The sequence below is a fragment of the Colletotrichum abscissum genome (genome assembly GCF_030869225.1).
Source record: "Colletotrichum abscissum strain IMI 504890 chromosome Unknown Scaffold_24.1, whole genome shotgun sequence".
NCBI classification, from domain to species: Eukaryota; Fungi; Ascomycota; class Sordariomycetes; order Glomerellales; family Glomerellaceae; genus Colletotrichum; species Colletotrichum abscissum.
In genome coordinates this window covers 611,229-638,745 of record NW_026850143.1, presented here as the reverse complement: position 1 = coordinate 638,745, position 27,517 = coordinate 611,229, and the positions used below count along the sequence as shown (strand labels likewise).

Sequence of the window (27,517 nt, the reverse complement as noted above, 5' to 3'; positions counted from 1 at the left end):
CATCGGCTCTTTTGCCTCACCTCCATCCATAATTGCCATTTTCTTACTCGGACTCGGGTCAGCAATGCAATGTTTACCCGTTTGATAGCTGCATGGAATGACGGGCTGGGAACGAGGCTAGGGAGCGTTGGGTTGAATCGACAGAGCCTGAATAAGAATGACTGAATCGACAGCTGAAGCGCACAGGCGAGGAAGACTTTACCCACTGGTCTGACTAAGAATACCTACGAGACAGTCAAACAAGCTGTCAGAACTGTCAGCATATGATCGTTACGCATTTGAGTCTTGACTATTTCCCATGCAGTTAACCATTGGTGCTGCTAGATTGCCACTGCCCCGATTGCTTCCCTTGAGCTGCTTCCCTGCGATTAAAAGAGGGCAACTTCTCGCTCGCTCGATTCGTAATGACTGACCCGACATCCTCACTATCTCCCCCGCTTTAACTGTCCAAGCCTCGCTAGACTTGAAATGGCAGGAGACCAGAACCATTACTTTGGACCAACATCACCAAGCCTACAGCCGATTCGATGTCTCCACCTCCACAAGTCATCCAACATCCATGATTCTCGTTTTATTTTTGAAGGTACTTTCGTATTCACAATCATACCCTATCAGCCAAGACTTCAGTCTCCAATTGTTGCGTTGGTCCATCCAGGTTCCTTTCTCTCGGGTCTGCTGTTGGAGTCCTCTTGAGCCAGCTAACAATGAGGGAATGCAACCTCCCGAAATTGACGTTAGTGCTCGTTGTCTTCACGACAGTCGAGCGTGCCGAGGTGGGCAGAATACCTGATCAAAGCCAAGAGTCTAGCAGCTCTCCAAAACAGCAATTCTCCCGCCGGCCCACACGTTGACCAGACGAAGAAAGCTGGTCGATGACGATAGATGAGAACGGCAAGACGTGATCAGTCTACGTTTCCCAGAATTTTCTGTGCGCAAAATGTTGTCTTCAGATCCAAAAGATTCTAAAGAATTCACTCTTCTTACAGGACTCGGGCTTACTCGACCGTTTTGCGTACTCGTGCTTGTGCATGGTAAATATCAGCGAGTGGCATTTGACATAGTCCACATTGGAGTCTTCCCGACTTGAGCCGCTCAGGAACTGTTGTACTCTGTACTCTGTAGGTAGCTTCCTCTCCTGATCAGCAACTCGCAATGATTCGCACTAGATGCCTGTTCGTTCTGTTGCATCCATGCACATGTGCATCTCGCGTGGCTGCACATGGTCAGTCTACAGACGCATGGGTATGCGGGACGGGAACAGCATGAACGTCTCCTCATTCCGCGCGGCTTCCGTCGCTTCAGCTCCATTCTCCCCCCTTGGGCTGATGTAACTGCAGCATTCTGCCTAGACCGTCGTTCTTAGACCTAGAAGCAGAGGGTGGACTCATGGGCCCAAAGAACGGATGATCGATCGGCATGGATGCGATTCGGTCCCTTGGCAGGGGCTGATCTGGGAGCTTTGAACGCAGATTTGACCGCCTGTCATCAGGTGCTCGAGGTGTATGACCCGGGCTTTGATCCAAACAGACGGAATGGAGGAATTGTGAGAAAACCAATGTTGGTTGGCGATTATTGCCGGGTTTGCTGTTTTTGAAGCCATTCCTTGGTACTTGCAACGTAGAGCCTTGCGATCCAGTAAGTAGATGTTGGTATTGTGATGATCACACGTCCCTTCAAGGCAACCAGCGACTCCCTGTGTACCTACCGTAAATAAACTGCAACAAAGACCAACGTCATCGCAAGAGACAACTCCGGAGCTGAATTCGCACTAAGTACTGGGAGGCGCAGAAATGGTTGCTTGCATACCTGTGCCATGTCAGGAAGTTGAGAGAAAAAATGCCTTAGTTCTGATGGGGCTATCACATCACTACAAACACAATACGATCTCGTATTCGAAGGTTGAATGCTTGTTATTACTTCTTGAACTTGTGCTCGAGGTCACACTCATAGATGTCCCGACTCCCGAGCGTTATCATTCCATGATTGCTTGCTCGATACGAGATCCATTACGGCGGCTGAGATTCGAGGGAGCGAAGAAGATGGGAACTTCTGATCTTTAAGTGCCAAAACCGGTTGATGCGATCAATTGAGCTCTTTGTCTCTTTGTGGTATTCAATGATCGTGAGCACCGACCTCGCCGCGTCGTCTTTGCAAACAGTTTCTGAATAACACTGGCAGCAGAGTGGTCTGATGACTCTGGTCCCATTTTCCTTTGTACGATCTTTTCGTGCTACCACTGAGCCAGTCATCTAGATGGGCAGAGGAAAGACTCATAAACAAGACTCACGACCCATTGGAACCAGTCTTAGTTTCATGCTTCATCGAGAACACGCTCTCTTCCATATTTTAATCCCTCGAGTCGGTACACCTTTTTGCACGTAATAACACAATGTACGGCTCTACTCTCCCCCTGATCATCTGCGCCCTTGCCGTAGGCCTAGCCACAGCCCACGCAGTCCCAATTGATACGACCATTGATCCGAGATCTCTCGATGAGCAAGGAAGAGAGAAACAGCCCTGGGCAGCCCACGACGTCCAATGTCACAACGAAGCCGACTTCCCGGGCCACGCCGATATCAACCCCAGCATGCAATGGGAAGCTTCGTTGAGTTTCTGCGCCAGCGACCAGGGCAAACGGATCTTCACGACGTACCATGACCCGGCGGAGAACCATTATCCGGTTGTTTTCAGGTCGCGCTACAGGTGGAAGGATAGCTGGAAAATCAACTACGACTTTTACGTTCAGTGGGTGGCTGGCTGCAGAACCGCGTTCGGTGCGCAGAGGGTCGATGATCCTTTGCTTAGCAAAGACGGAAAGCCGTCCTGTGCATCCATCATGAATGACAATTTCAAGAAGTGTAAGTCAACTCAGGCTACGACGCTATTGGATTTCAACCGTTTTAAGCAAACGAGCAAAGTCGAAATCAATCGCTACAATATCTGGCACTGAGCTAATCTTGCGCAATGTTCAGGCAACAACGGCGGCGTTGGCGGTGCAACCCAAGTCGGCTGTCTTCTCTACACTTTTAACGGTGGGAAAGGCGATAATCTACTCACGGTGGCCGAACTTGAACAACGCAAGATCTACGACAACAAGTACAGCATTACGAGGGGACCAGAACCCTGAGTCAGACGTAGATTTTCTCATCACCTGAAGACTTGGCACGGTTTGTGCTGGAGAGGGAACAGTTAGGACAGGTGTCGTGGTCGTGGGATGATATGGCGCTACTTGCAGGCTCTGCGCTACAGATGTGGTGTCTCTTATTCTATAATTCTCAAGTCAGTCTAATCCCAGGCAGCTATGTTGAGGCTCTTCATCAATTGCATAGCTTTTATGTTTCAATTCGTTCCAGGACGGTCAATACTTCTGTGGTTTGTTACAACTTCTCCCTCCCCAAGAGGATGCATCTTCACGTGAGGTAGAAATCCACCGCCCTTGGAACAAACCTGAGGCGTGCGTTGCATTTCAGATGATTCCATGCCCTGAAGACATTAGATAGTGCAGGCTAAAATTTGCTTTCGTTTCCTGGCCCCCTCTGACGCTCAATTTAAGAGTTTCACTCATCTATTATTACTGCGTCCTTTTCTAAACGTGGGCCACAGAAGTTCCGAGTATGAGTCTCGATCAGCGACATTGAAATCGGCTTTTTGGATCAGGTAATCTTGACCTGTTGATGGGATTAGACTAGACATTGCTCGATTTTCCGTTCTTGCGACACGCTTTGAGTTTACTCAATTGAGCTCAATATAGCTGATCACAGTTGTTGAGGAATTTACGTAATATCTCAATTGTGGCTTGAAGTCCTGAAGTTATAGAAATTGCGTCGTTGTGAAGAACCAAGACCAAATGCGATTGGTAGCCTGCAGCTTATGACTTCGGAACCGTTCCGTGGCAACTCGATAGGTGAGTGAAACCACTGGAGTAAGTAGTGTGGTGTGCAACAGTGTAAAGTAACTGTGAGCCCCTCAGCCCAAACTCGCTGTCCAATTCATACACGCCTATTCAATTATTCTCATTGAAAAACAAAATTTCCTAAGTCTCTAAAGTCTCTGGAGTCGCGCACAACAGACGGAGGATGTCACTGAGTAATTGCTGCAATATTGGTGGCTCATCAAACCCCACGAAGCAAGGCGGGTGCGGGTAGCACATGCGGGGAAATGTGCCGGAGGCCGGATCCCAGTCGGTATTCGGGGGTAGCACACTTCGTACTTAACCCCCACTCTTCCCCAGCCTGTCGAGTCGCGGTGCAGCGCAACTTCTTTGAACTCTAACGGTGGCCAACCTCCTGGCCAGATATTCTGTCGTTTCTACGACTCGTCTCGCACTCCACAAACTCTTCAAGATGACAGTAGAAGACGAGGACTTTGACCTGTCAGGTAATGAAGAAGCGCAGTCTCCCAAGGCAACATCGGGGGCGCGCAGGAGGTCGGTGGCTGGCTCGACACATCCCACGAGGTCTAAGCGTGCCAAATATGCAGCCGCTGCTTGGTGAGTGAAACCAAGTCTCAGGATTTCATAAGTGGAAGCTCACCATGAAATAGCACCGAGTGCAAGAAACGGAAACTCAAGTGCATCAGATTAGAAAATGAGGAAGAATGCCAGAGATGCATGTCAGGCGGCGTTTCATGCACCTTCGGCCCAGCTCCTTCGCAAGATGGCGCGACTGGTGTCAGGGAAAGGGTCAGAAGTAGGAGAAAGTCGAGGCAAAATAGGTCAGTACGCCCTCTTGTTCAAGTATGCTTGAAATGCCTTGTTTTAAGTGCTAATTCGCACCCAACAGCCAGCCAAGTACTGATCTCCGGAGCGAGCTCTCCATGCTCAGAGAGCAGGTGGCTACCCTCGCAAATACCGTAGGAAAGCTGGCCTCGGACAAGAGCCGTCAGGGAATGTCAGCCTCCCCAGGATCCCAGCAACAAATGTCTCTTCACGACAACTCTTCTGTACAGGGAGAACAAGAACCGAAGCAACCACAATTTGTGGGACCCACCAGATCAGCGTTTAGTCTCAAGGTTGCCGAAACGTCATTAACGAGGATGGGGATCTCAGCCCAGGATCCGGTCACGGCAGCGGTCAGCGAGTCTCTTGCACCGACCCGATACCCGACCCCCGAACAATCTGAACCCCCGCAGTGGGCACCTGGAACAGATATCCTTCTCACTATGCCACTTGAGGAATTCGTGAGACTTCTTGAAGTTTTTGAGGAAGAGGTTGAGATAGTCTACCCCTTTATCGACACGCGTGAGATGATTTCGAAAGCAGCAGATATTCGTGCGTACGTGGAAGCAAATACAGATTGCATGGCACCTGGCACCATGACAGGCGGGAGTGTAGACATCAAAGATGTCATACTCGCAAAAGTAGCTATAGCCATAAGCATGGTGGTCGAGGCGCATGGCAAGAACTTATCAAGCAGCAAGCTGGTTGAACCTGTCAAACATCTGATCTACCAGCTTACGCTCGATGCGGAGGCTGACCTCAAAGTCATTCAAATAATGGCTATGATTGTAAGTCCGACAGACCCGTGGTTTTGGTAGTCGAAGCGGCTGACACTATGAAAGAGTATCTACTACTTCTTCTCAGACGAGGAGTTACTCGCATGGAGAAACATTGGCATCGCAGCGCGAGCATCTCTGGAGATGGGCTTACATCAGAATCTGAGTCTCACAGACAATTTTCCAGACCCCAAGACGCGGAGTCTCGCAGTGCGGGTGTTCTGGTGCGTTTATGTATTGGATCGTCGCTGGAGTTTCGGAACCAGTCTATCATTTGCCCTGTTTGACCGAGATATCGATCCAAACTTGCCTGAGCCAGTGAGTAACCCTACAATTTCGTAAGAAGCTACTTTGCTAACCTGAGTTCCAGTCTGAAGATTTCCAATACCTTCGTTGTTTGATAGGTTACGGGCGTTTATGCTCCAAGGCATGGGACGCTCTGCCTCCATTCAGCGCACCATCTCAGTCTATTCCAAAAGACACGGTTGCGTTCCTTGACTTTACAGCGCAAACTTGGCTCAACTCAATACCCCCTGATCTTCAACTACGACATCCGCAACATGGCAGTATACCGACAGCTCAGCCCCGATCCATCCGCCGGCTACGAGCCCTCTTGTACCTGCGGGGCAATCACATAAGAACTCTGATACACCGACATCATGTCATCAGCTCTGCAAGCATCGAAGCTGATGTCGAGAAGGCACGTCTTGTCGTGGATATTGCTATCGATAGTATATCCGTCTTGGTTCATCTGAGCGAAACGAGCGATATCTACGAACGGCAGCAGAGCGCGTTCAACTATTTCCTGTTGAGTTCTCTGGCGGTCATCTTTCTTGCCGTCTGTCATGGCACCAGAATATTTGCCGAGCCATGCAGAGACAGCTTCCTCGCCGCGGTGGAGCTCGTCAAGTGTTTCTCTCGCCAGGGAACAGCCAGTCGCAGACTTTGGAAGAGCATACGGGGTCTCTTGCCCCTAGCTCATCGCATCGGGCTCCGCGGTGATGAAATCGCTGGTGGCCGACGTGCTGATGCAGGCGCGCAACAATCTTTGAACATCATCTCCAGTTCTTCTCACCCCATGGACACTGTGATTGAGGAAGAAAATCCCACGTCGGCTGTTGGTTTGGACTCGGAGTTTGCCCCGATGCCATCGGTACAACCCACGGGTATGAGTGCAGAGTTCGGTGCTGGAGCTCCAGATGCATTTGCTCTCAGCAACGACTTGATGTTCCTCTTCGACGCGTTTGGGCAGACGGAGGATATATGGGCAAATGGGATGCAGGACTGCGTGGGTGGCAACGAGCAGCAGCAACCATTGTCTGGAGAGGAGGAGATTTCACGTCACTTTTGGGGTTTGATTTAGACTGCTCTTATGGAATCGACCAAGGACATTTTTCAGCACAAGTCTTTGTAAATGTAAAATTACGGCTACTCGTCGCAACCTCTGGCAAAAATGGGTCGCAAGATTGCATTATCAGTGAGCAGGACAGCAAGGAACGAAAGCGTTGAGCCTTGGAATTTCGGGGTCTTCTAACGTATGGTAAAGCGTCCTCAACTGAGTCAAGTCACCCTTCGCTCACATTAGGGTGCCAAGGATGTAGAAATATATCTTGATCTTGAAATAAATCTTGCATTTGGTATTCATCCCCTGTTTAATTGGAAACTTCCTGTCAAGCTCACCTCCTCTAACCTCCCCTCCCATTCACATCAAGTACTTTCATCTACACCATCGCCCATCAACAATCCAAAAGCGCACCCATTAGACCTTCTCTTCGGTCGCCTTTAGCACATCACTCAATGTGCTAGTATCGCGAGGCACAAATCTCGCCTTGTACGGCCTAGGCATCGCTACAAGGGAAGTAGGATCGGCGTTGCCAGAAACGGGATGGTGGTCCACATCGTCGTGCTTCTCAATCTTGAAGCTATTGAGAAGTCTCATGTAGACGAGGTAGAGCTCGCGGTTGGCTAACAAAGAGCCAGCGCACATGCGGTAGCCGACGCCGTATGTGAACAACGGCGCGTCAGGTTGCTCGAACCACCGCTCGGGGCGGAAGACCTCGGGGTCGGTCCACACTTCAGAGTCTATGGGGTGTTAGTGGAGTACTTGAAAATTGAGGCTCAAGGTGAAGTATATGTCTTACCCATGTTGCAAGCCCACGCGTTGAGGAAGATGACTGATCCTTTGGGGATGACGGTCTGTCCGTAAGGAACATCACGAACCGAAGCTCGGGGAAGAGCAAGGCGAAGGACAGTGTAGTATCTCAAGGATTCTCGCACCAAGGCCACGATGTACTTGCACTGTTGGTCGTCCTCGGCGTCGCAGAGAGGTTGCTTCTCGCTGTAGAATTCTCTAATTGCGGCCGCAGCCTTGTCTTGGATGTCTGGGCGCTGAGAAAGCATGGCGATGAACCAAGCCACCTGGGTCGTGATGGTGTCGAGTCCTCCTGACAGCATTGTCAAGCTGATGGAGGTCAGCTCCGCCTGGTTCAGCTTCGCATCCTTATCCATGATGACGTTGGCCTGGATACAGGGCTTGTGAGTGCCGTTCGCCATGCGCTCATCCAGACCTCTGTTCAGGGCGGTCAAGTAGACATCGCGTCTACTACGCATCTCTCGTGCCTTGGCGGAGTGCATGTTGATGGGGTTAATGCGCAGGAGAGGGATGTAGTCCTGAAGGTTGCCCGTAGTTGAACGGAAGCGGCTAATCTCCTCTTCGACGTGAGTGATCTCCTTGAAGAGGTTGTCCTTCTGACTGCTCATGCGAGTACCCCAGTTTAGAGTCAAGGCAAGGGACAATGACAGGCGTTGAATCATTGGCATGGGATCAACGGGAGCCTGTCCAGCCTTTCCATATTCGTAAAGCTCCTTAATGAAGTCTCGCGATTCGACATCGAGATGCGGCACATAGGTGGCTACTGAGGGTCGGTTCAAGGCTGAAGCAGCGCCTTTGCGGCGACGCTTAAGAGAGTCGCTGTAGGGAGATGTACCGATGGTCGTTCCAGCCGTATCTGAGAGAACCTGAAGTCCTTCAATCAGCCTCATTGCCAAGATATTGGTCTAAAACACCATGCTATGTCATCATCTGCTTACATACCTTGTGGAAAGTGTAAAACTCTGGGCGAGAACTGAGTGCCTGAGCATTCTGTCCGAAGAGAGCCCTGGCCGCAGAAGCAGAGTTCACGACAACAACAGGAACATTGCCCAGTTGGATCTGGTAGACAGAGCCAAACTTCTTGGCCCATTTACGGTACTGCTCAGCCGCGTTGACTCGGATATCCCACAAGTTGCCGATGAGTGGCAGCCCTCCAGGACCGTCTAGCTTTGCTATCCTGGCCTTGGAGCGAATAAATTCATTTGCAATGACGTAGATGAGGGGTAGGAGGAGAATTGAGATGGCAGTCGACTGTAGAGCATGGTCGAATATTCTTTGCTTCAAAGCAAAGATGGCGGTTGAGATGGCCATGGCGTCGAATCAAGATGTTTCTGTGCTCCAACGTGTTGTAGACGATGAATTGTGTTGTAAATCTGATCCATTACTCGAATTCGCTAGCTAACCACCACCTCCATGATATACGGACAGACCCAGCTCGCCGTGCTTACCCGGCTTCAGAGCCGCTCTCTGAGAATCAGAAGCTTTCCTGCCGGGTCCCGTCGGTACTGTCCTTCCTGGCAAACCACCATCTGGAAACAGACCTCTCGGAACTGGTTTATTACGAAGTACACTAATTCCCCGCGTTCCCCACCCCCAGGTCGCTTTGCAGATGCAGCCAAGGGTATGACCCCCGCACGGAACGTCGGGATGGCTTGCAGAGAATGCGGGGTGCGTTCCGAGCGGAAGCTATGGGGTTCCGAGTAGCAAGCAGTGTCGTTCCCGAACCTTTCCCTGGACTTTGAGACCTCTCCAGGCCCGATAATATGGCATGAGCAGGCATTGCCTTGCTTGAAAGTTGAATGCCAAACGTGGCTTGGACTTATTCCCCTATTTTCTCAACTACAACTAGATACGGCAGACAGACGTGTCAAAGGTAAGAGTAAAGATATCGCAGCGGTTCCTTATCTTTCGCCATGAGTCAGACAGTGAACAAAGACACGTTCAGCAGATATGGTGATTCTCTCTACAAGGATGGCCGGCATCATCACAAATGACCAATCAGGTGACCAAGTACACCTACCTTACTCCTCATAGGTGTCCAACACTTCTGCAACATCAGGACCTTGCCTCTCGTCGATCACGGAGGGGGCTGCTTATTGTTGTTTACTGAGTCTGTGAGGCGTGTTGCATTTGGTGACCCCCAAACTCCCAACTGCCCTCTCTCGGAATGCGGAAATCGCCCATGCTCCAGTATCTCGCTTCTCGACGAGAACGGTCAAGCGCCGCCACCGGGCATTGTCACCAATTCCTCAGCCCTGAACGCGATTCCCATCCAACTAGAAACACCAAGAGCCTGTTAAGATCAAAGCATTAGCAATAGTTATTCTGCTAGGCATTGTGCCGCTGCTGCCGCATCATCAAAGCCAGACTGGCGCTGATAGTTCGCGCTGGGTAATCCCAATCCCCGACATACCCGCGTGACTATCAGTTTGTCACATCCCCTTACTCCTCAAAATTCTGCATCCGCCGTGCCCGGTACCCCAATTCCGTGTTCCGGACTCGAAAAGAAATAAGAAAGAAAGCAAACAAAGTTGTGTAGGAAACACTCAACAACAAGAAGCGATTCAGACAGAATGGCTCGAAACTCCATCATGGATCAGAACGAAACAAAGACCGACGACCAGCTCAAGGCAGTTGAGAGCATCCCCGGCTATCTAGTCCTTTCCGATGAAGAACGGCTCGCGCAACTCGGCCATCAGCAGGAGCTGAAGCGGCAATTCTCTCTGACAACCTTGGGGGCATTATGCCTATGTCTTATGGCAACATGGGAAGCACTTTCCACTGTCATTGCTCAAGCACTCGTGAATGGCGGTGCGCCATGCCTATTCTACAACTTGTGAGTTTATTTAGCCACTCTATTCTGTGTCTGTCACGCAGTGGAGAACTTCCAAGTCGTCGAACATGGGTTGACAGTCTGCTCAGTGTTCTTTCCTTTCTGTGCTCTGTGTGCATAGCATCATCTCTTGGCGAGATTGCGTCCATCTATCCTACTGCAGGAGGTAAGCTTCTCTGAAACCCTGGCCTCTACCTTCTCAAAGCTAATTACTCCATTCTAGGTCAGTATCATTGGGTCGCCGCCTTGTGTCCCCCTCGTAGCCGATCACTCGCAGCCTTCACGACCGGCTGGATCTCCGTGGGCGGCCTCATTGTCTTCTGTGCATCAGCGGCGTTTGCAGCTGGCCTGCAGACCCAGTCCTTGATCGTCATCAACGACGACTCTTACATACCGGCACGATGGCAGGGCATGTTGTTCTACTGGGCTGTGCTCCTATACTCAGCGGCGCTCAACATCTGGGGATCAAAGATGCTGCCCCACGCAAACATGATCTCAGGTGAGGAAGACAAGAAGAATAAACCTTAAATCAATTTACGCGAACCTTCGCTAACAATGCCAAGGTATTCTCCACGTTGTGGGCTTCATAGTCATACTGGTGGTTCTTGGCGTTATGGCTCCCAAAAATACCGCGTCCTTCGTCTTCACCGAAGTCGTCAATAGTAGCGGCTGGGAAAATGATGGAGTGTCGTGGCTCGTGGGCTTGATTAGCGCGGTGTATCCTTTCCTTGGGTAAGTTTCCTCTATAAACTATCTTTCCATCTAAGATCCCCTCAATGGGTTGCTGACTTGGTTCACAAAAGGTACGATGCTGCTTGTCATATGGCCGAGGAGATCCCCAACGCCCCACGTAATGTCCCCATTGCTATGGTCGGAAGCGTAACTGTGAATGGCCTGATGGGCTTCATTTACTGCACAGTCCTCCTGTTCTCGACAGGGTCACTGGAGTCCCTCTTGACTACACCAACCGGCTTCCCCTTCATGCAGATTTACCTCGATGTCACCAGATCTCGGGCTGGGGCGACAGTGCTCTCGCTCCTGGTGATCTTGATCGCAATTGCTGCAACAGTAGGCGGCATTACCTCCGCTTCCCGCACGCTCTGGGCCTTCGCTAGAGACAGAGCTGTTCCATTCGACTCGCATTTCAGTTACGTCAACAAGAAACTTCAGGTCCCAGTAACTTCAATAGTCTTTGTTACTGTGGCCCAGATCCTTCTCGGCTTTCTCTACTTGGCCAACACTACTGCTTTCAATGCAGTCTTATCTATGGCGATTATCGGCATCTATCTTTCCTACAGTATTCCTATTGCTTATATGTTGTTCGTCGGCAGGGGCAAGCTCACTCGCAAGGAGTACGGGCCTTTCAGGTTGGGCCCGGTTTTGGGTCCGGTCTTGAATGCGATCAGTCTTGTCTGGATGACTGTTGTCATCATTTTCAGCACGTTCCCTTCATCACAACCGGTCACTGCCCAAAACATGAACTATTCTACTGTTGTCATGGCAGGCTGGTTAGTCTTCGGTCTTGCTTATTATTTCATCCGAGGCCGGGCAAAGTTTGAGGTTCCAATTGTAGTATCGGATATTGTGGAAGGAGTTCGGGACAATTGAGCGTTAAGGTCGGTCCAGGGAGCTGTCACCTCATGATTAATTACTGTCTTTTATACGGCCAATTTGTTCCAACCTTCTGCGCTACTATCAAAGCATCGTCGGGAGGATTGGCTTGGAGACCTCTGTAGTGCCGTACGTCCTTGGCCAACGTATATGTGTGTTCAATTGAGATTGGATTCTAGCCATGTACTCCCTTATCTGGTTGTAAGTATGGTGAAATACATGCGCTTTCAGCCAGTATTATACGAAGCATAAGTGAATACGTCACATCATCTTAGTGTTGAACAACTTCCAATCTGTTTCTCCGAAGAAAAGAAACTTAGAGCTCATGCGAACTAATAAAGGCACAAACAAGTGACGAGATCGCTTGAAAACACTTGCCTTACACAACGTATCGATGCAAGGTGCTATCTCCTCAACCTCTTGATACAATATGTTTCATATATAGTTGCCCTAATGATACGAATTCCAACCCGCTTATGACAGTACACATTACTCCGGCCTTTTGAAGTGGGACACCAGTCCCGTCCAACTATCTTCGCTGTATCCTTTCTGAACCTTCTGGCATGTCTCCAAGCCCCAATCCGTCACTCCAATCATCAGAGAGCTCTCAAACATGAAAGCCATACTTCCCTCGCCGATCTTCTGCGGCTTTAACTCGGCATGTGACGCCCTCTCAAACGTGCTAGCATCAGGGCCATGGGCAGACATGACGTTATGCAGACTTGCTCCAGCAGGCTGAAAGCCGCCACCAGTCTTTGCGTCATAGTCGCCGCAGATGAGGCCCATGAACTCAGACATGGTGTTTCGGTGGTACCATGGAGGGCGGAAGGTGTCTTCCTGCACAAGCCAACGAGGCGGGAAGATGACAAAGTCGGCCACAGCCGTGCCTGGGTGGTCTGACGGGCCAGTGAGAACCGTATAGATGGATGGATCCGGGTGGTCAAATGAGATGCTGCCTATGACGGAGAAGCGCCCAAGATCGTACTTGTATGGGTAATATTGTCCATGCCAGGCCACAACATCGAATGGCGTGTGGTTCTGTGTTGCGATAAAGAAATCTCCGTTGAACTTATTGACAATGGACCACTGACTTGCGTCCTCATCAAAGGCTGCCGTCGGAACTTGGAAGTCCCGTGCGTTGGCCAAACAGTTGGAACCGATAGGGCCTAATTCCGGGAGTACAAAATGACCTTGGTAGAGCTCAAGGATGTATCCTCGGACTGGTCCGTTAGGTAGGTTGACTTGGTATCTGATACCGCGTGGAATGACGGCAATTTCGTTGGGACGAACTAGCAGGTTGCCCAGCTCGGTCTTGATGTCAAGCACACCATGCTGGAGGACAATCAACATATCTCCGTCAGAAGAGTACATGGCCATGTTGGAATCCATGCTTCGACCAGCAGCAAAAATGAAGATCCCGAGACCCGTCTTCATGCTGGGATCCCCGGCGCCACCGACTGGTCTGAGGCCGCTGATCCAATCTGTCTCATGGTTGATGTCAAACGGATCCCAGCGCAACTGATTCGGGATTTGGTGAAGTTTGCCTCCGGAGTCAGGTCTGTTCTGCCTCAACGGCTCGAACGTAGAGTGTGCGGCCGCTGGAATGATACGATAAAGCCAAGTCTGAAGGTTTTCATGACGAGGTGCTGTGAACGCAGTGCCGGATAGCTTCTCGGCATACAAGCCGTATGGCGCTTTTTGTGGAGAATTGGCACCGATAGGAAGAGCCCCTTTGATCGCTTCTGATCTAGATGATTGTTGGTCAACACCAGGTTGACGAAATAATGGAGTTCGGCACTAGTACTAATTCAAGAAGCCTGAACTTACTCATGAAGAGACCCAAATCCATTGAGATACTCGTACTTCTCCTCAGTGGAGAAATTGGTCACAGGCATGGTTGTATGCTGGATGAGGAACGTAGTCCCGAAACACAGTTATAGTCGTGAAGATTGATAAGGTAGGCAATGAACGTATCCTGAAAGCATGCCTCAATTGTTTGGTATGAAACAGCGCTTATCATCTCCCTCGAATGCAAATCTTATGTAGTATAAGAAGCCTTGGTTATCTAAATGTTTGGGGTGGCACGTGTGATTGGGATGCGCACATTGGGACAGCACCGCTGCAGTCGAAGCGACCAACCCCGCGTTGCAGTGATCCGAAGGGAAAGGCAAATGAGACATGATGGAACCAATGCTACGGAACTAACTGTCACGGAAAATTACTTTCACTGCAAGATGCAGTGTTTGAAGTCAATTCGTGCGTCCACTCGGAACTGCGGAACACAAACAGTTCCGAATAAGTTGCGGCTCATGAACACGGCAACGTTCAGGGCGTGGACATCTAGAGGAGGGGAGATACGATTACATCAGATCTCAGCTAGACCTTGAGCTTCTATCAGCTAAGTGACTCAGCTGTTGCATAACGCCAAGGAAGCCCCAAGCCCGCCAAATGTCTGCAGTTGTGGAATAATGCAATAGCTCATTGGCCACCTTCTCGGAATGGACTCGTCATGCAGCCATAATTTTCGAAGTTCAGTTTCCCTTGATGACCAGTTTTGAAGAAAATACATCCAGTATTAGAATCTGCAAAATACCAGTTGGTTGTGCCTGTCCATCACTGTTCGATAAAAATGAGCAAGATATAGCATCTTAAACAGCCGCACTTCCCAGCTGTGGTATTATGTGACTTTGATGGCATGATTTATTGACTATGTAACTCTAAAATCGCCAATTTTTCATAGGCCTCTCATTGCTTTACATTGCAATTGGAGGCAGTATTTGGCCAACACACTCTCCAAACCCAACTAATTGACCATCCTGTTCGCCAGCCCAGCCTCGAATAACTACCGTATCGCCGTCTTGGATGAATTTCCGCTCTTGCCCGCCATTCAGCTTGATTGGGACTTTGCCTCCTTGAGATTGCTCCAGCAAGCTTCCCTGCGTCCCTGCTTGGTCCCCTGAAATGGTACCAGATCCGAGAAGGTCTCCAGCACGAAGATTACAGCCAGAGATTGAGTGATGAGCCACCATCTGCGGCCAGGACCAGAGAAGATTCTTGGCAGATGTGCGAGTAACAGTTGTTTCCTCGCCTTCTGAAGCTGCATCGTGTAGAAAAGCGTGCTTAGATTAGCCTGGTTTTTTTTCTAACGCAGCACATTTGCCATATGTGTATGGTAGTCGGGAGGTTCCAACTTACGAGCAAGAGTCACTTCTAACTTGATGTCAAGAACGTTGTCAGACCGATCTTCTTGGAGATACTTCTGCAATTGGGTTTCGTTTTCTAGCCCTTTCGTTCTGAATGGCTCGAGTGCGTCCGCAAGCACGACCCAGGCGCTAATCGTGGTTCCGAAATTCTTCGCGTTGAACGGACCAAGGGGTACATATTCCCATTGCTGAATATCTCTTGCACTCCAGTCGTTCATCAAGACGTAGCCGAAGATGTGCTCGTCGGCATCTTTGACAGACACCGGGCTACCAAGGTCGTTCGGCTTGCTTATAAACATGCCCATCTCGAGTTCAATGTCGAGGCGCGCACATGGCCGGAAAACGGGCTCGGTTGCGCCAGGGGCCGGCAGCGCCTGCCCCCAAGGCCGTCTAAGAGGAGTTCCAGAGACAACGACTGAGCTTGCACGACCGTGGTAGGCAACGGGCAAATGGCTGTAATTCGGCTGAAGGGCGTTGGCTGGTCCACGGAACAGAACACCGACGTTGTGAGCGTGGTTTCTGCCCGCAAAAAAGTCTGTGTAGTCTCCAATGGCGAACGGGAGGTGCATAGACACCTCAGAAATGGGCCTCAAAGCCGCCTTTTTGAGGGGTTCATTGTCCTTCAACACGTCTGGATGAGCTGTGTCGTTGAGAAATATGTCCTGAAGGTATGAACGGACGGCGCGATGCACCGGTCGGCCAAGCTCGGCAAAGGCATTTAGGGTGGGCTGTGAGAACGTTTTTGCATGCTCGGCAGACACATTTGCTGCTTTACTGAAACCTCCGCCCGTAGCAAAAGCATCAAGGTCGAGGATGTGTTCTCCGATGGCGATAGCGGGTCTGTGTAATTGCTTATCTTTGCTCGAAATCACCCCGAAAGGAATGTTCAGCAGCGAAAAGTGCGACCGGGGTGGGATGGGGAGCCAAGACTTCATCTTGCGCAATTAGACGTGGAAAGTCTCCAGCAATTCTGTTGAATGAACACCTTAGTAATTCGAGCTTGTTTGATCCCGTGTATTAACATGCTTCTATTTACATTTCCATGATCGCCCTGACAGCCATCGAAATGGTGGGTTCCGAGAATCCGAAATTTGGTTCCGACGGCTCGGAATGCAAACAACCCCCTCATTCAATCACGAATCTGCCGCTGCCGGCGGTTCAGGGATCTTCGGCAATGGAAGTTTCTCGGCTTCTGTGTTATCTGTCCGAGTGTAAAAACACCCGACAAGAAAGTTGATCTGCGGGAAGGTTGGGTCTGCCAAGTTCCAGTCTTAACGTCAGCTATTGATCGAATTACACGATAGTTACCACAACACAACGACACCAAATTGCCTCGTGACTTTTGATACTCTAGAAAACCCAAGTCATTAACTTCACGGAAATGTCTGAACAAATTACGCGAATCACTCTTTTCAAGATCCCAGACGAGGAGAATCAAAATAAAGTATTGTCGCTCTATCAGCAGATGCCCCAAAAGGCCTTGAAAGTGAGTATAACCACCTGGGCTGTTGTTTACGGAGTCAATTTCCATCTGGCTAGCACTGTTTCGATATCGTATCATGAACTCTGAGCTCACAAGTTGTAGGATGGCAAGCCGTACATCATCTCAGTGAAGGCCGGCCTAGCTGTTGCTGATCAAAGGGCCCAAGGGTTCACGATTGCGGCTATCTCTACATTTTCATCAAAAGAAGACATGGACTACTATGACAACGGCTGCGCAGCACATCAAGAGCTGAAGGGAGTTGCTAAGGGTGCTCACCAGGGCTTTGCCATGGTATTTTTCAAGGGTTAAGTGACAAACAAACTCAGTTGCCATCAACTATAGCCTAGAAAATATTCAGTGATCCGAACTTTTAACATTGTGGCTGAGTTTCAAACAGATCAAAGGAGACCAATGACTTGTAGTCATATTCAGGTGTGATCTCAACCGAGAGTGTATTTCATGATCCCCTGCCTCCCGTCGTATGTGCAGTACATCTGATAGTACTATGTCACTTGAAGATGGAAGAGCACAATGTGCATAAAAAACTGAGAGCAACAATGCCATTCTTCTGATATTATAATTAGAAGTTCAACTCCAAACCCATACAATGCCGTATAAGGACGGTGCGGAAAATGGCGACTAGGCTTTGTATCCCATCGAGTGCTGCAAGGCGACAGTACATCCGAGTGCGGGAGAAGAACTAAACAGGCGTTATTCCGATTAATTTCCATTATATCCGCAAATCAAAAATTTCATATCTTAGAGAATTTGGAGAAAAGCTGGAGACCATTGTACTGTCGCCTTGTAGCACTCGATGGGATACGTCGAATGAGATTTCTTCGGGGACTTCGACAAAGTAAATCATAATTGAATGAAATATGCATAATAACTCCAGCGTATCACAAGAACTTAGAGTTCCGTCTCATTCAAATGAAACCTGCATCAAACTAAGATTCTCCGACAGTTACTCACTCACTCCTCATGCTTCCTCACTTCGATAGCCCAATGCACGCAAAGACATGCTCGGGTTGCTCCTGGAAGTCAATCTGCGTCATTTGTATTCGACTTTCTTAGAAAGTCATTAAGTACAGTTCCTTTGGACTGAAGGGAAGTTTCTCACTTACGCTTGAACAGCTGATGCCACTGGGTTCTCCATTGATGAGCGTCTTCTCTCAGCCGATCCAGAATGGAGGCCAAAGTTGAACCACTTCAGTTGGTATCTCACCAAAAGCTTCCGCCAGTGTTGTAATTGCAGGGTGCATTTGCAAACCTTCTCAAACAAGACACCAACAGCTTTTCAGAGTTCTTGTTAGTGGTAACCCACGGATCTTGAGACATAGTCTTGATTGCTAGATCTGGCTAATTTTAGAGGCCTTATGGTTGGTGTCGGGCATTTATCCCATTCCAACAATGACGGTAGCCCCCAAACAAACATGGCAAGGTGGCAAGCGCCTACGTGTTTCCAACAGTATGTTGGCTATCAGGATACGTGCCTCTCACTTTGCGCACGAATCACAGCCAGAACAAGATGTGGAGAACCTGAGGCCGCTCGTGCCTGCTCCCTCCAACGTCCATCTGCACAAAACGCCTCGCCATGGACATTGAAAGATTTGACCTAAGTTCTCCCAAGAGACATTACGACTCCTCGAGCATTACCTCCCGTCGCGTATCGATACACATACTTCTTGAGTTGTGTATACTTGGTTCGGCGCATCCCCTATTTTCCTCCTCACTCTGATATAGATAGAGCTTGCTCCTCAGCCCGGGCGTCTCGACATATTGATCATCGTTCCCCGGGTAGCCTCTCCGCCGTGTGTTCGGATGGCATGGACAAAACTCGATGGATCTGTCAAATATGCGCCTATCCATCTACGCGGTCTTATATGGAGGGCCAATGTTAGAGGACATCGAAACTGGCGAAGTCGTTAATCCTCCGGAATTGGAAGATTTCGGCGACTTGGAGGACAATTCGAGATGGCTCACAGAAGCCCGTTTACTTTGCGATCCTGACGACGAGTTTGGGAACCTCCTTCCAAACTACGCACAAAGGCTTATACATCAGTTGCCAGGATTTGACGATTTACCTCACACATGTGATATTCGGCCGAGATCTCAAGCTTCAGATATCGAGGTTCATGTTGCTGAAGCAAATGAAGCGCTCAAGCTCCTCAGAGTTGACCCTGACGGTGGCCGACAGCATGTCAGTCTTCATCTTAGCGAGGGGTAAACATGTGATGACCGGATCTACGCTGCTGTCCACGCCGAATGCTTGGACATCGCTGAGCGAGTATTCGCGTCCTCAACGCTATCACATGTGCGAGATCTGCATGGTTTGTGGACAGCTCTAAGATGAAGACAGAGCATCAGTTCCAAATGCTCAAGCTCGTCGGGTTATTTTCCCCAAGTAAACTACACTCTCAGCCGCAACGACTATCATGTGCCTCAATCCACCGTGGCTGGTGAGCCAACCTGGGAGGAAGAAGACTTCTCCGGGCTGCATTGGCCTGGTCCTTATCCTTCTACTCTATCTACTCTATACTATGTAAGTGCATGTCGTGCTGTCTGCATCATCGCTGGTCATTGACATGTACATAGACTCTCACTAGTAGCCCCTTGGAAATCGAAGAACTGACGAGCTGCCTGCTCCAAAATCTACGCACCGGCCGATCCGAAGTCACTCGAACCAAAAAAGGTACCATGCTTACCGACAACCTTTCCAAGCTGCCGACCGAGATTCTCGATAACATTCTCGCGGCTATGGGGCGTGACATGCCTCCCGAGTCATCCCACCAGTTACCCCAGAGATTATGGAAGGATCAACTCAAGGCAGGTTCCCGCGGTCTTCTACCCTGGCTGTGGGATATTGACCCAGCTTGTGTCGACGCAAAAGACTCTGAGCTCTGTCCCGGTGGTGAGTCCTTCGAATGGGACTGGAGCTGTTGGTGCGGCAGCTCAGTCGGGGCGTCGACTAAGGGGTTCTCCCAAATGTACCTGACACTGTCAGGGCCACACCCGGTGTCAATGGTCCTCAAGGCAAACCAACTATGGCAGGGATTGGCTATCATATTGATTTAGCCCATGTACCTGGTGGTCTACACAACCGACGTCGCATATGGCAGCTGCTCGAAGAGATGTTCGTCGGTGATACACTACCATAGCCAGCTAGACAACGCTGCCGCTAAGCCTGCTGGTCGCGCATGGAGACGCAACAGCAGGGCGTTCCCTTGTGCTGGGACAAGACTGGAAACCTTCTGGCCCGTCCGATCTGGCTTCCTTCCATCGAATTTGGATACTCGGATAATCCAACAAGTGAGGGCCATCCCATGTTTTTGAAGAGGCTTGGGGGCGGGGTGTATAGGAGACGCGGCAAGGCGAGACCTCAGTACTGGCAGCGACGAGAAGTGGAATAGAAGCATGGTAACGAGACTGATGAGACTGAACAGCAAGGCGGTACTGGGACTCCGGCAGCGACTATTGAAGAAATCTATGCCGTCCTTCGAAAGTTGGGATACCCAGTCTGATATGCCAGAGCAGTACGAGCGGATGCCTTGCCCTCGGCAGACGAGTGCGTGTTGAAATCCTTTCCACGACAGATAGAGCCCGTCTATTACTGGCTGGAAGTGAACAACCAATGAAATCCCTCTTATGCGATCAACGTTCATGGTGCAGGCTGCCTCTCTGAACCACCTCTTCTTCAACACACTCATGCCCTTGGGAGCCTTTTAATCCTCGCTCAAACCTGTCCGTCGTACAAAAGTGTTTAGTTTCAAGCAAAAGCCTAGTAAAGACAGGAGTTTATGTCTTCATTACACCGCCGTATAGCGCAAACATGTTCACTCACGCCCCCCTCAATGAAAGTCGCCGAGAAATCAGGCTCGTCAGAATCCGCCCCCCGCCCAACGAACAAGTCAGCGCCAAGAAGACGATCGCACTTGAAATCAAACACGCCTCGCTAGACGAGCCGGGACTGTCATACGCGGCACTCTCGTACGTGTGGGGGAGCGCCACCGACACGGCGCCGATTGAGATCGAAGGTGCCTCTTTCAGCGTCACCTTGAACCTTCATGCCGCGCTCCAGCAACTGCAAATGAACTCGGTCGACTCCTGGTTCTGGATAGACGCGCTCTGCATTGAACAGGCCAACCTAGAGGAGAAGAGCTGGCAGATCGGTACTATGCGGGATATCTTCAGCGGCGCCGACATGGTCTACGTGTGGTTGGGCCCCGGAACCGAAAACAGTGATTTAGCTATGGACTTTATTTCCCGGACTGGAACCACACTCAATAAGTGCGACGCTGTAGACTTGAGGTCGAAATTCAGGGATAATCAAGAGGTCAAGTTATACATCCAAGAGCGCTTCTCTACCCAGGGCGAGGCAATCAATCCTACCGAGTCAATGACGACCATCGAGGAAGCTTATAGAACGACAGAAGACTCCACACCAAAGGAAAAATCAGAAATCGAGGAAAGAGAATGCCTGATAAGATTTAGGCTGGCCGTATACGACATCTTCTGTGACTTTTTCGGACACCGTTCACGACGAATAAGCGAGGCGATTCGTGATCTCCTTGACCGAGAGTACTGGCAACGCATCTGGATCATTCAAGAAGTAGTACTCGCGCGGAACACCTCTGTTGTAGTTGCTGGAAATAGAAGCGTCTTGTTGGATATTTTCGACGCTGCTCTCAGGATATTGTGGGATCATCGGGGTGCAGTCCATCTCGACCATCCATCCTGGACCAGGTTTACTTTACCGATATCAGGAGCGCTCAGAGGATTGAAGTCTCTGGGAGTGCGGTACCAACGTCGACGAGGTGTTCGCGTAAGGCTGGAGAACATCTTATGGGAGCTGACCGTCGCCCCGGAGCGGCCTCATTACTCTGCCACGGACCCGAGAGATATTCTTTTCGGATTACTTGGCATACTCGAAGAAAACGAGAAACAAAGCTCCCGAGTAGACTACTCGCTTTCCAAGGAGGATGTCTTTGTCAATATTACGACCACTATACTTGATTCTCCTGGTGGCGGGCCCTCCCGCTTTCGTCTCGATTCCACAGTCCCAGAAGACCGAAATGGCACGCTCCCGACATGGGTGCCAGACTGGCAAGTCATTGGCCAATACGGTGTGTCCACATGGCCGATTAGCTACAGCCATGAATTTGAAGCAGCGGCACAGAGAAAGCAGCGACGGAAAGCTTCCGACTGCCTGGTAATACACGACGGCAGAACTAGCATACTCCAGGAAGGATGTTACGTCGATAAAGTCACGGAAGTGATGGCTCCTCCCGTATGGGAGCAGGTCGATGTCTACACTGCGCCCACGTTGAAAAGGCCCGATGACTGGTTCCTTTCGGTCATTGAATTCGCCGGTCTTGGGCCGGAGCCTGACCCTGAAGAAGACCACATTTGGCGTATACTCAGGCGCGCCGATTACCGGAAGATCAAGGACAATCATCGCTACACAATCACTGCGGAAGTCACCGACCTTTGGCGGAGAATCATGCGAGTCCAGGCTCTAGATGCGGCGACGTTGACCACAGAAGAGACGGTGTTCATTATTGCAGACACTCGAAGCCGCAGCCCCTCGAGATCCCATGAATACATCAGTGTAACTGACGAGGATCTGAGCAGATTTGCGCAAGATGCGCGAAGATATTTGGGCGCGACCAATAGGAACCGCACGCTGTTCAAGACCGCAAAAGGGAGGGTTGGTCTCGGGCACGTTGGAGTCGAGGTAGACGATGTGGTGACGCTGATTTGGGGGGCATCTTGTCCCATTGTCTTGAAGGAACGGTCTGAAGGGCACTTTTACTTCGGGGGGGACGCATACCTAGACGGCATGATGTTCGGTGAATTCCTTCAGACTGAGCCCGCAGAGGTGGAGTTTAGGATATTTTGATGGGAGGTGCCAGCTGAGCGCATACATATCAACACTGACAACGCAACACGAGATAGGTAGCAACATCAGCTTGTAACTTTTTGTCTCATTAACATCAACAACATGTCGACATTCGTGAACACCTTTCCTCCCCTATATCTAGAAACCCGGTAACGAAACCGGGACTCTAGCACTGGAGCACTGTGGGAGGGTTCAGAACCATCCCGCGCGTCTCTTTCTCTCTCTCTCTCTCTCTCTCTATCTAGCCTGTGTATGGGATCAAAAACTTTTATAAGAAAGCCCCGACCTCCAAAATATGACAACGTAAAAGCCCGTTCTCCTCCACCCCGCCCCATCTTCTTGTTTTGCCATCCCCCGGCCCCAGGAGCCAGATGAGAGAAAAGATAGAAAAACCTTGGTCGGGTCGCCGCGGGAGGACAAAAGGGGAGGGGGAGGAAAATCATTCATTTCCATTCATGGACACATACAGCCATTTTCCTCACACTCTTACACCCTCGCACATAAAAAAGTGGAGGGTGCGTCGCGTGATTTCTACAATTACGTCGACCGGGGGAAGACAGCCTTGCCAGCAGCCTTGGCGGCGGCGAGGGCGCCAGACAGGCCAAACTGGGAAGAGAAGCCGTCGATGCGGTGGGTGGCGTTGAGGTTCTTGACGACGACCATCTGGAAGCAGGTGGCGCTGCCCTGGCGGGAGGCGATGACGGACCAGGCGAGGAAGAGCTCCCAGATGCGGTACCACTTCTGGCCGTACTTTGCGTGGACGGTCTCGGAGTTGCCGAGCCAGTTGCGGTACCAGCGCCAGAGGGTGCCAGAGTAGTGGACGCCGACGGTGTCGATGCTCTTGATCTCCCAGCCGGCGCTCTCGAGGCAGCCGACGTAGTTGGCGAGCGGGGTGGAGGCGTCGGCGCCAGGGAAGATGTGCTTGTTGAGGTAGAGACCCCAGATGAAGTCCTCGTACTGCCAGGCCTTGCGGAGACCGGAGAGCTGGACGTACATGGCGCCGTCGTCCTCGAGCATGTCGTAGCACTGGCGGAAGAAGGTGGTGAGTCTGCGGATACCGACGTGCTCGCCCATCTCGAGCTGGGAGATCTTGTTGAACTTCTTGGTGGGGATGTCGCGGTAGTCCATGCAGAGGATCTGGCTCTGGCTCTCGGGGATGCCGGCGCGGCGGAGGCCGTCGTTACCCCAGGCGGCCTGGTTGCTGGCGATGGTGGCACCGGTGACCTTGGCTCCGTAGTTGACACTGGCGAACTTGGCGAGGGTGCCCCATCCGCAGCCGATATCGAGCATGGTCTCGCCCTCCTTCAAGCCGAGCTTCTCGCAAACGACGGCCATCTTGTTGTCCTGCATCTCCTCGAGGGTCTCCTCGCGGCTGAGGTCGGAGAAGAGACCACTGGTGTAGACCATGCGGGGACCGAGGAAGTAGGAGTAGTGGTCGTTACCCTTGTCGTAGGTGGGCTTGATCTGGTCCTCATCCTGCTGGCGGGAGTGGAAGATGACATCGGGAGCGAACTCGAGGAAGATGAAGCGGAACAGGGAGTAGGTGAAGGCAAAGTTGGACCAGTCGTGGCGGTACTCGAGGGCGTCGAGGAGGTCGCCGTTGATGTCGACGAGGCCCTCGGTGTAGAGCTCAGCGAAATTCTGAATGGGGATCTTGTTGCGGCCGCTGTACTGCTTGCGGTCCTCCTCGTTCTTGAAGGTGAGGTAGTGCTCGACGGGGCGGCCGGGGAGCTTGGCCTTGTCGTTGATGCGGGGAGAGAACCTCGAGGAGACGGTCCAGAAGGCGATCAGGAGGGGGACGACGAAGAGGATGAAGAAGAAGATGAAGGTCTTGAGACCGCCGCCGAAGATGCGGGTGACCCAGAGAGGGACACCGGCGAGGACAGCTCCGAGGATCCAGTTGGAGAAGGATTCATTGCCAGGGCCCTCGGCAGGCAGAGGAGGGTTGTTGATGGTGGGGTACTGGACAGGAGAAGGTCAGCTTTGGGTCAGAGACGCAGGGAGGCAAGAAATTGAGCTTGTCTGTGATTGCTCGCAGTCGATTGAGTCAATCCGCGGGATAGGGGTTTTGGTAGAAAGTCCTTACGTTGGTGGTCTTGACACCGCAGTCCTCGCCAGTGCTGAACGTGGAGGGCTTCGCGGCAGGGGTCGCGATGAAGGTGATGTCACCCTCAAGCTGCGCGCCGTCCTTGCGCTTTTCGTCAGCCATGATGGACGATGTAAGCTGATGGTGCTTAAGTTAGAAGGGAAAGCTCCGCGGTTTCGATTTTTGTCGCGCGCAGCTTCGTTCTCTAACCGCGTATCGGGATACAAAGGAGGAAAGGTGGTTGGAGATGTAGTTGGAGACACCGCCTGTGGAAAAGGTGTGGACAGATTTAAAGCTGGAGCTGTTTCCGACGCGGGTCGCGACCACCAACAGAATTTGGGGGGGCCCTGGGCCCTTTTCGGGGGGGGCTACGGGGGCCTACGGGGGGTGGTAACGGGGTGGTTTACTTGGCTTCTAGCAGCGTTTCTGTCTTGGCCTAACCGCATTGTGTGTTTCTCGGACGCCGCTGGGTCCGCTTTTGTGGGCAATTTTATGCAGGGGCGCTGATAAAAGAGGGCAACGTCGCACACAACTGGCTGAAGTGGCCCTGGCAATCCCAAGGACCCCTGCGGGCAATGCACCGCCAAGTCAGTTGAGGCCACGAAGTCACCAACTGTCAGGAAAGAATTCACGAAAAAAAGTCTTCACCGCCCGGAGGCCGGAGGGGTATATCGTATCGGTGGCTCTTCTGGCCTTTCTAGACCGTCCAGTCCTCCAAGGTCTCGACATTCCCCAGATCTTGGTTGAGACTTTGATAGCCAGCCACACACAGCGTTGCACAGAACGGTAGACCGCAGAACCTAACCATCCAATTTCACCCTTCCGGGTTGTGGGTTTAGATAGCCCGGGCCTTAACAGGACCTATCCATGTTGCGTCTTGAAATGATGATGGCCACGTTGAGCCAATCAGACAATGTCAATTTGCGAAATCAGCCAGGCCAGAATGAGCGGTGATGGGATTCAATCATAAGGTAGCGAAATGACGCCTCATTGTAATTGTGCCGTTCAAATATGCATCTTGTTTTTTGCATGACAGTAAATGCTGAATCCGATTTCGGCCGAGTAATGGCACGAGCTCAGGGTCCAAGGAACCTTATCTCAAGGTGCCCTGCCTTATCAATAGCCCAGATTGCTCCGGATCCGATCCGGGGTTCATCCGGGTTCCCGGGTCCCGGGACGGCGTTAGTGGATACATCTAACGGCATTGTGGGCCCCGCCGTTGCCGACCCAAGTCGCACTCGAACAACAATAAGTCCGGCCCGGTTCCGAGCCATCGTTACACTGCAGACGGTGCTGGGACTTTAGTCGGAAGGATCCGGCGCCTTGCATCACTAAACGGTAAATGGTACTCAAGCCAATCAGGAATGCAGCCTTTTGAGTGGGTCGTCCGTCATCAACAGGGCGTACGGAGTACCTTAACAGATCCAAAGTACCATAGTCCCTGATTCGTACATCTCCAAGACGTCCTCAGAGTGTTCTATAAAGTACTTGCGTAGATACATCGTTTACAACCGGGTTTGGTTTTACATCTTCAGCTCGGTCTACAGTACCATACTACCGTGGTCCAACATTTCCAATCGCTCAAATTCGGAATCTCCATCACCACACACCACCATGTCCCTCTCAATCCACGAAGTAGCAGCCAGCGCAGTCCAAGCCAGGTCCCGCATCGCCTCCCACATCTACACAACCCCCCTCCTCCCAGCCCGCACAACAGGCCGCGACGCCAACGCCCGCGTCCTCTTCAAAGCAGAAAACTTCCAGCTCACAGGCTCCTTCAAGCTCCGCGGCGCAACCTCCAAAATCTCCGCATCCCAAGCCACCGGCTCCGACTCCCACAACAACACCGAAAAGCTCATCACAGCATCCTCGGGAAACCACGGCATCGGCGCCGCCCACGCAGCTCACGCCCTAAACCGCTCCCTCACCGTCGTCCTCCCAGAAACGGTCTTCCCCGCCAAACTCGCCAAAATCAAGTCCCTCGGCGCGACCGTCATCCTCCACGGCGCAGAAACAGGTCTCGCGGAGCAACACGCCCAACACCTCGCCGCCTCGGAGGGTTACACCTACATCTCGCCCTACAACGACCCCCTCGTCGTCGCAGGCCAGGGCACAATCGCTCTCGAGATCCTAGAACAGTGCGCCGCGCAGGGAATCCGCCCGCTCGACAACGTTTTCGTCGCCATGGGCGGCGGGGGACTCATCAGCGGCATCGGGTCCGTTCTCAAGGCATTCGCTCCGCACGTGAGGATCTACGGCGTCGCGGCGATGAATTCGCAGGCTCTTGCGGAGTCTATCCGTGCCGGGAAGGTTGTGGAGACGGAGCATTTGCCTACGCTTGCTGAGGCGGTGGCGGGCGGGATGGACGAGGACTCGATTACGCTGCCGCTTGCGAGGGAAGTGGTGGATCGAGTTGTTGGTTGTAGCGAGGAGGAAATTGCGGACGCGATGAGGAGAATCGCGGTGGAGGAGAACATGGTTGTCGAGGGGGCTGCTGCGTTGGCGTTGGCAGGGTTTGAGAAGGTTAAGGAGGATGTCGAAGGCCAGACGAGTGTTGTTTTGCTTTGTGGGGGAAACGTTGATCAGGGGGTTATGAAGAAGATTGTATATGGGCTGGACTAGCAAGGGTAATCTGGATCTGTGCTGTGTGGACTCTATCTCTTTATAGCTGCTGAACTGCTTCATAGGCATGGTAAGTGTCGAGAGTTTTATAGAACTGGGCTCAAGATAGCAGCCATGGGCTAGGCAGGACAGAGC

The 27,517-nt window shown here is 51.3% G+C and overlaps 13 protein-coding genes across 13 annotated transcripts; 9 read left to right on the top strand and 4 right to left on the bottom strand.

Moving 5' to 3' along the window:
- Positions 1 to 1,166: 1,166 nt before the first annotated feature.
- Positions 1,167 to 1,331, top strand: CABS01_09896 (uncharacterized protein; the record flags this gene model as incomplete). The annotated part of the gene is made up of 1 exon (XM_060543252.1): positions 1,167 to 1,331. The coding sequence occupies one exon, from the start codon at positions 1,167 to 1,169 to the stop codon at positions 1,329 to 1,331; it is 165 nt and encodes a 54-aa protein (XP_060399950.1).
- A 1,058-nt stretch (positions 1,332 to 2,389) lies between these two features.
- On the top strand, positions 2,390 to 3,127 carry CABS01_09895 (uncharacterized protein; the record flags this gene model as incomplete). Its single annotated transcript, XM_060543251.1, has 2 exons — positions 2,390 to 2,858; positions 2,973 to 3,127. The coding sequence occupies 2 exons, from the start codon at positions 2,390 to 2,392 to the stop codon at positions 3,125 to 3,127; spliced, it is 624 nt and encodes a 207-aa protein (XP_060399949.1).
- A 1,216-nt stretch (positions 3,128 to 4,343) lies between these two features.
- On the top strand, positions 4,344 to 6,856 carry CABS01_09894 (fungal specific transcription factor; the record flags this gene model as incomplete). The annotated part of the gene is made up of 5 exons (XM_060543250.1): positions 4,344 to 4,489; positions 4,543 to 4,713; positions 4,782 to 5,505; positions 5,560 to 5,811; positions 5,864 to 6,856. 5 exons carry the CDS (start codon positions 4,344 to 4,346, stop codon positions 6,854 to 6,856), a joined length of 2,286 nt encoding a protein of 761 aa, XP_060399948.1.
- Positions 6,857 to 7,252: 396 nt separating this feature from the next.
- CABS01_09893 (cytochrome P450) lies at positions 7,253 to 8,956 on the bottom strand (the record flags this gene model as incomplete). Its single annotated transcript, XM_060543249.1, has 3 exons — positions 7,253 to 7,575; positions 7,635 to 8,511; positions 8,588 to 8,956. The coding sequence occupies 3 exons, from the start codon at positions 8,954 to 8,956 to the stop codon at positions 7,253 to 7,255; spliced, it is 1,569 nt and encodes a 522-aa protein (XP_060399947.1).
- A 1,262-nt stretch (positions 8,957 to 10,218) lies between these two features.
- On the top strand, positions 10,219 to 12,086 carry CABS01_09892 (amino acid permease; the record flags this gene model as incomplete). The annotated part of the gene is made up of 5 exons (XM_060543248.1): positions 10,219 to 10,481; positions 10,559 to 10,644; positions 10,702 to 10,977; positions 11,042 to 11,210; positions 11,282 to 12,086. 5 exons carry the CDS (start codon positions 10,219 to 10,221, stop codon positions 12,084 to 12,086), a joined length of 1,599 nt encoding a protein of 532 aa, XP_060399946.1.
- Positions 12,087 to 12,578: 492 nt separating this feature from the next.
- Positions 12,579 to 13,984, bottom strand: CABS01_09891 (homogentisate 1,2-dioxygenase; the record flags this gene model as incomplete). Its single annotated transcript, XM_060543247.1, has 2 exons — positions 12,579 to 13,836; positions 13,917 to 13,984. The coding sequence occupies 2 exons, from the start codon at positions 13,982 to 13,984 to the stop codon at positions 12,579 to 12,581; spliced, it is 1,326 nt and encodes a 441-aa protein (XP_060399945.1).
- Positions 13,985 to 14,842: 858 nt separating this feature from the next.
- Positions 14,843 to 16,227, bottom strand: CABS01_09890 (fumarylacetoacetase; the record flags this gene model as incomplete). Its single annotated transcript, XM_060543246.1, has 2 exons — positions 14,843 to 15,186; positions 15,285 to 16,227. The coding sequence occupies 2 exons, from the start codon at positions 16,225 to 16,227 to the stop codon at positions 14,843 to 14,845; spliced, it is 1,287 nt and encodes a 428-aa protein (XP_060399944.1).
- A 446-nt stretch (positions 16,228 to 16,673) lies between these two features.
- Positions 16,674 to 17,084, top strand: CABS01_09889 (stress responsive A/B barrel domain-containing protein; the record flags this gene model as incomplete). Its single annotated transcript, XM_060543245.1, has 2 exons — positions 16,674 to 16,778; positions 16,878 to 17,084. 2 exons carry the CDS (start codon positions 16,674 to 16,676, stop codon positions 17,082 to 17,084), a joined length of 312 nt encoding a protein of 103 aa, XP_060399943.1.
- Positions 17,085 to 18,630: 1,546 nt separating this feature from the next.
- CABS01_09888 (uncharacterized protein) lies at positions 18,631 to 19,850 on the top strand (the record flags this gene model as incomplete). Its single annotated transcript, XM_060543244.1, has 3 exons — positions 18,631 to 18,975; positions 19,135 to 19,317; positions 19,371 to 19,850. The coding sequence occupies 3 exons, from the start codon at positions 18,631 to 18,633 to the stop codon at positions 19,848 to 19,850; spliced, it is 1,008 nt and encodes a 335-aa protein (XP_060399942.1).
- A 754-nt stretch (positions 19,851 to 20,604) lies between these two features.
- Positions 20,605 to 22,674, top strand: CABS01_09887 (uncharacterized protein; the record flags this gene model as incomplete). The annotated part of the gene is made up of 1 exon (XM_060543243.1): positions 20,605 to 22,674. One exon carries the CDS (start codon positions 20,605 to 20,607, stop codon positions 22,672 to 22,674), a length of 2,070 nt encoding a protein of 689 aa, XP_060399941.1.
- Positions 22,675 to 23,211: 537 nt separating this feature from the next.
- On the bottom strand, positions 23,212 to 24,883 carry CABS01_09886 (cyclopropane-fatty-acyl-phospholipid synthase; the record flags this gene model as incomplete). The annotated part of the gene is made up of 2 exons (XM_060543242.1): positions 23,212 to 24,636; positions 24,761 to 24,883. The coding sequence occupies 2 exons, from the start codon at positions 24,881 to 24,883 to the stop codon at positions 23,212 to 23,214; spliced, it is 1,548 nt and encodes a 515-aa protein (XP_060399940.1).
- A 942-nt stretch (positions 24,884 to 25,825) lies between these two features.
- Positions 25,826 to 26,065, top strand: CABS01_09885 (uncharacterized protein; the record flags this gene model as incomplete). Its single annotated transcript, XM_060543241.1, has 1 exon — positions 25,826 to 26,065. The coding sequence occupies one exon, from the start codon at positions 25,826 to 25,828 to the stop codon at positions 26,063 to 26,065; it is 240 nt and encodes a 79-aa protein (XP_060399939.1).
- Positions 26,066 to 26,374: 309 nt separating this feature from the next.
- On the top strand, positions 26,375 to 27,382 carry CABS01_09884 (threonine dehydratase catabolic; the record flags this gene model as incomplete). The annotated part of the gene is made up of 1 exon (XM_060543240.1): positions 26,375 to 27,382. The coding sequence occupies one exon, from the start codon at positions 26,375 to 26,377 to the stop codon at positions 27,380 to 27,382; it is 1,008 nt and encodes a 335-aa protein (XP_060399938.1).
- Positions 27,383 to 27,517: the final 135 nt, after the last annotated feature.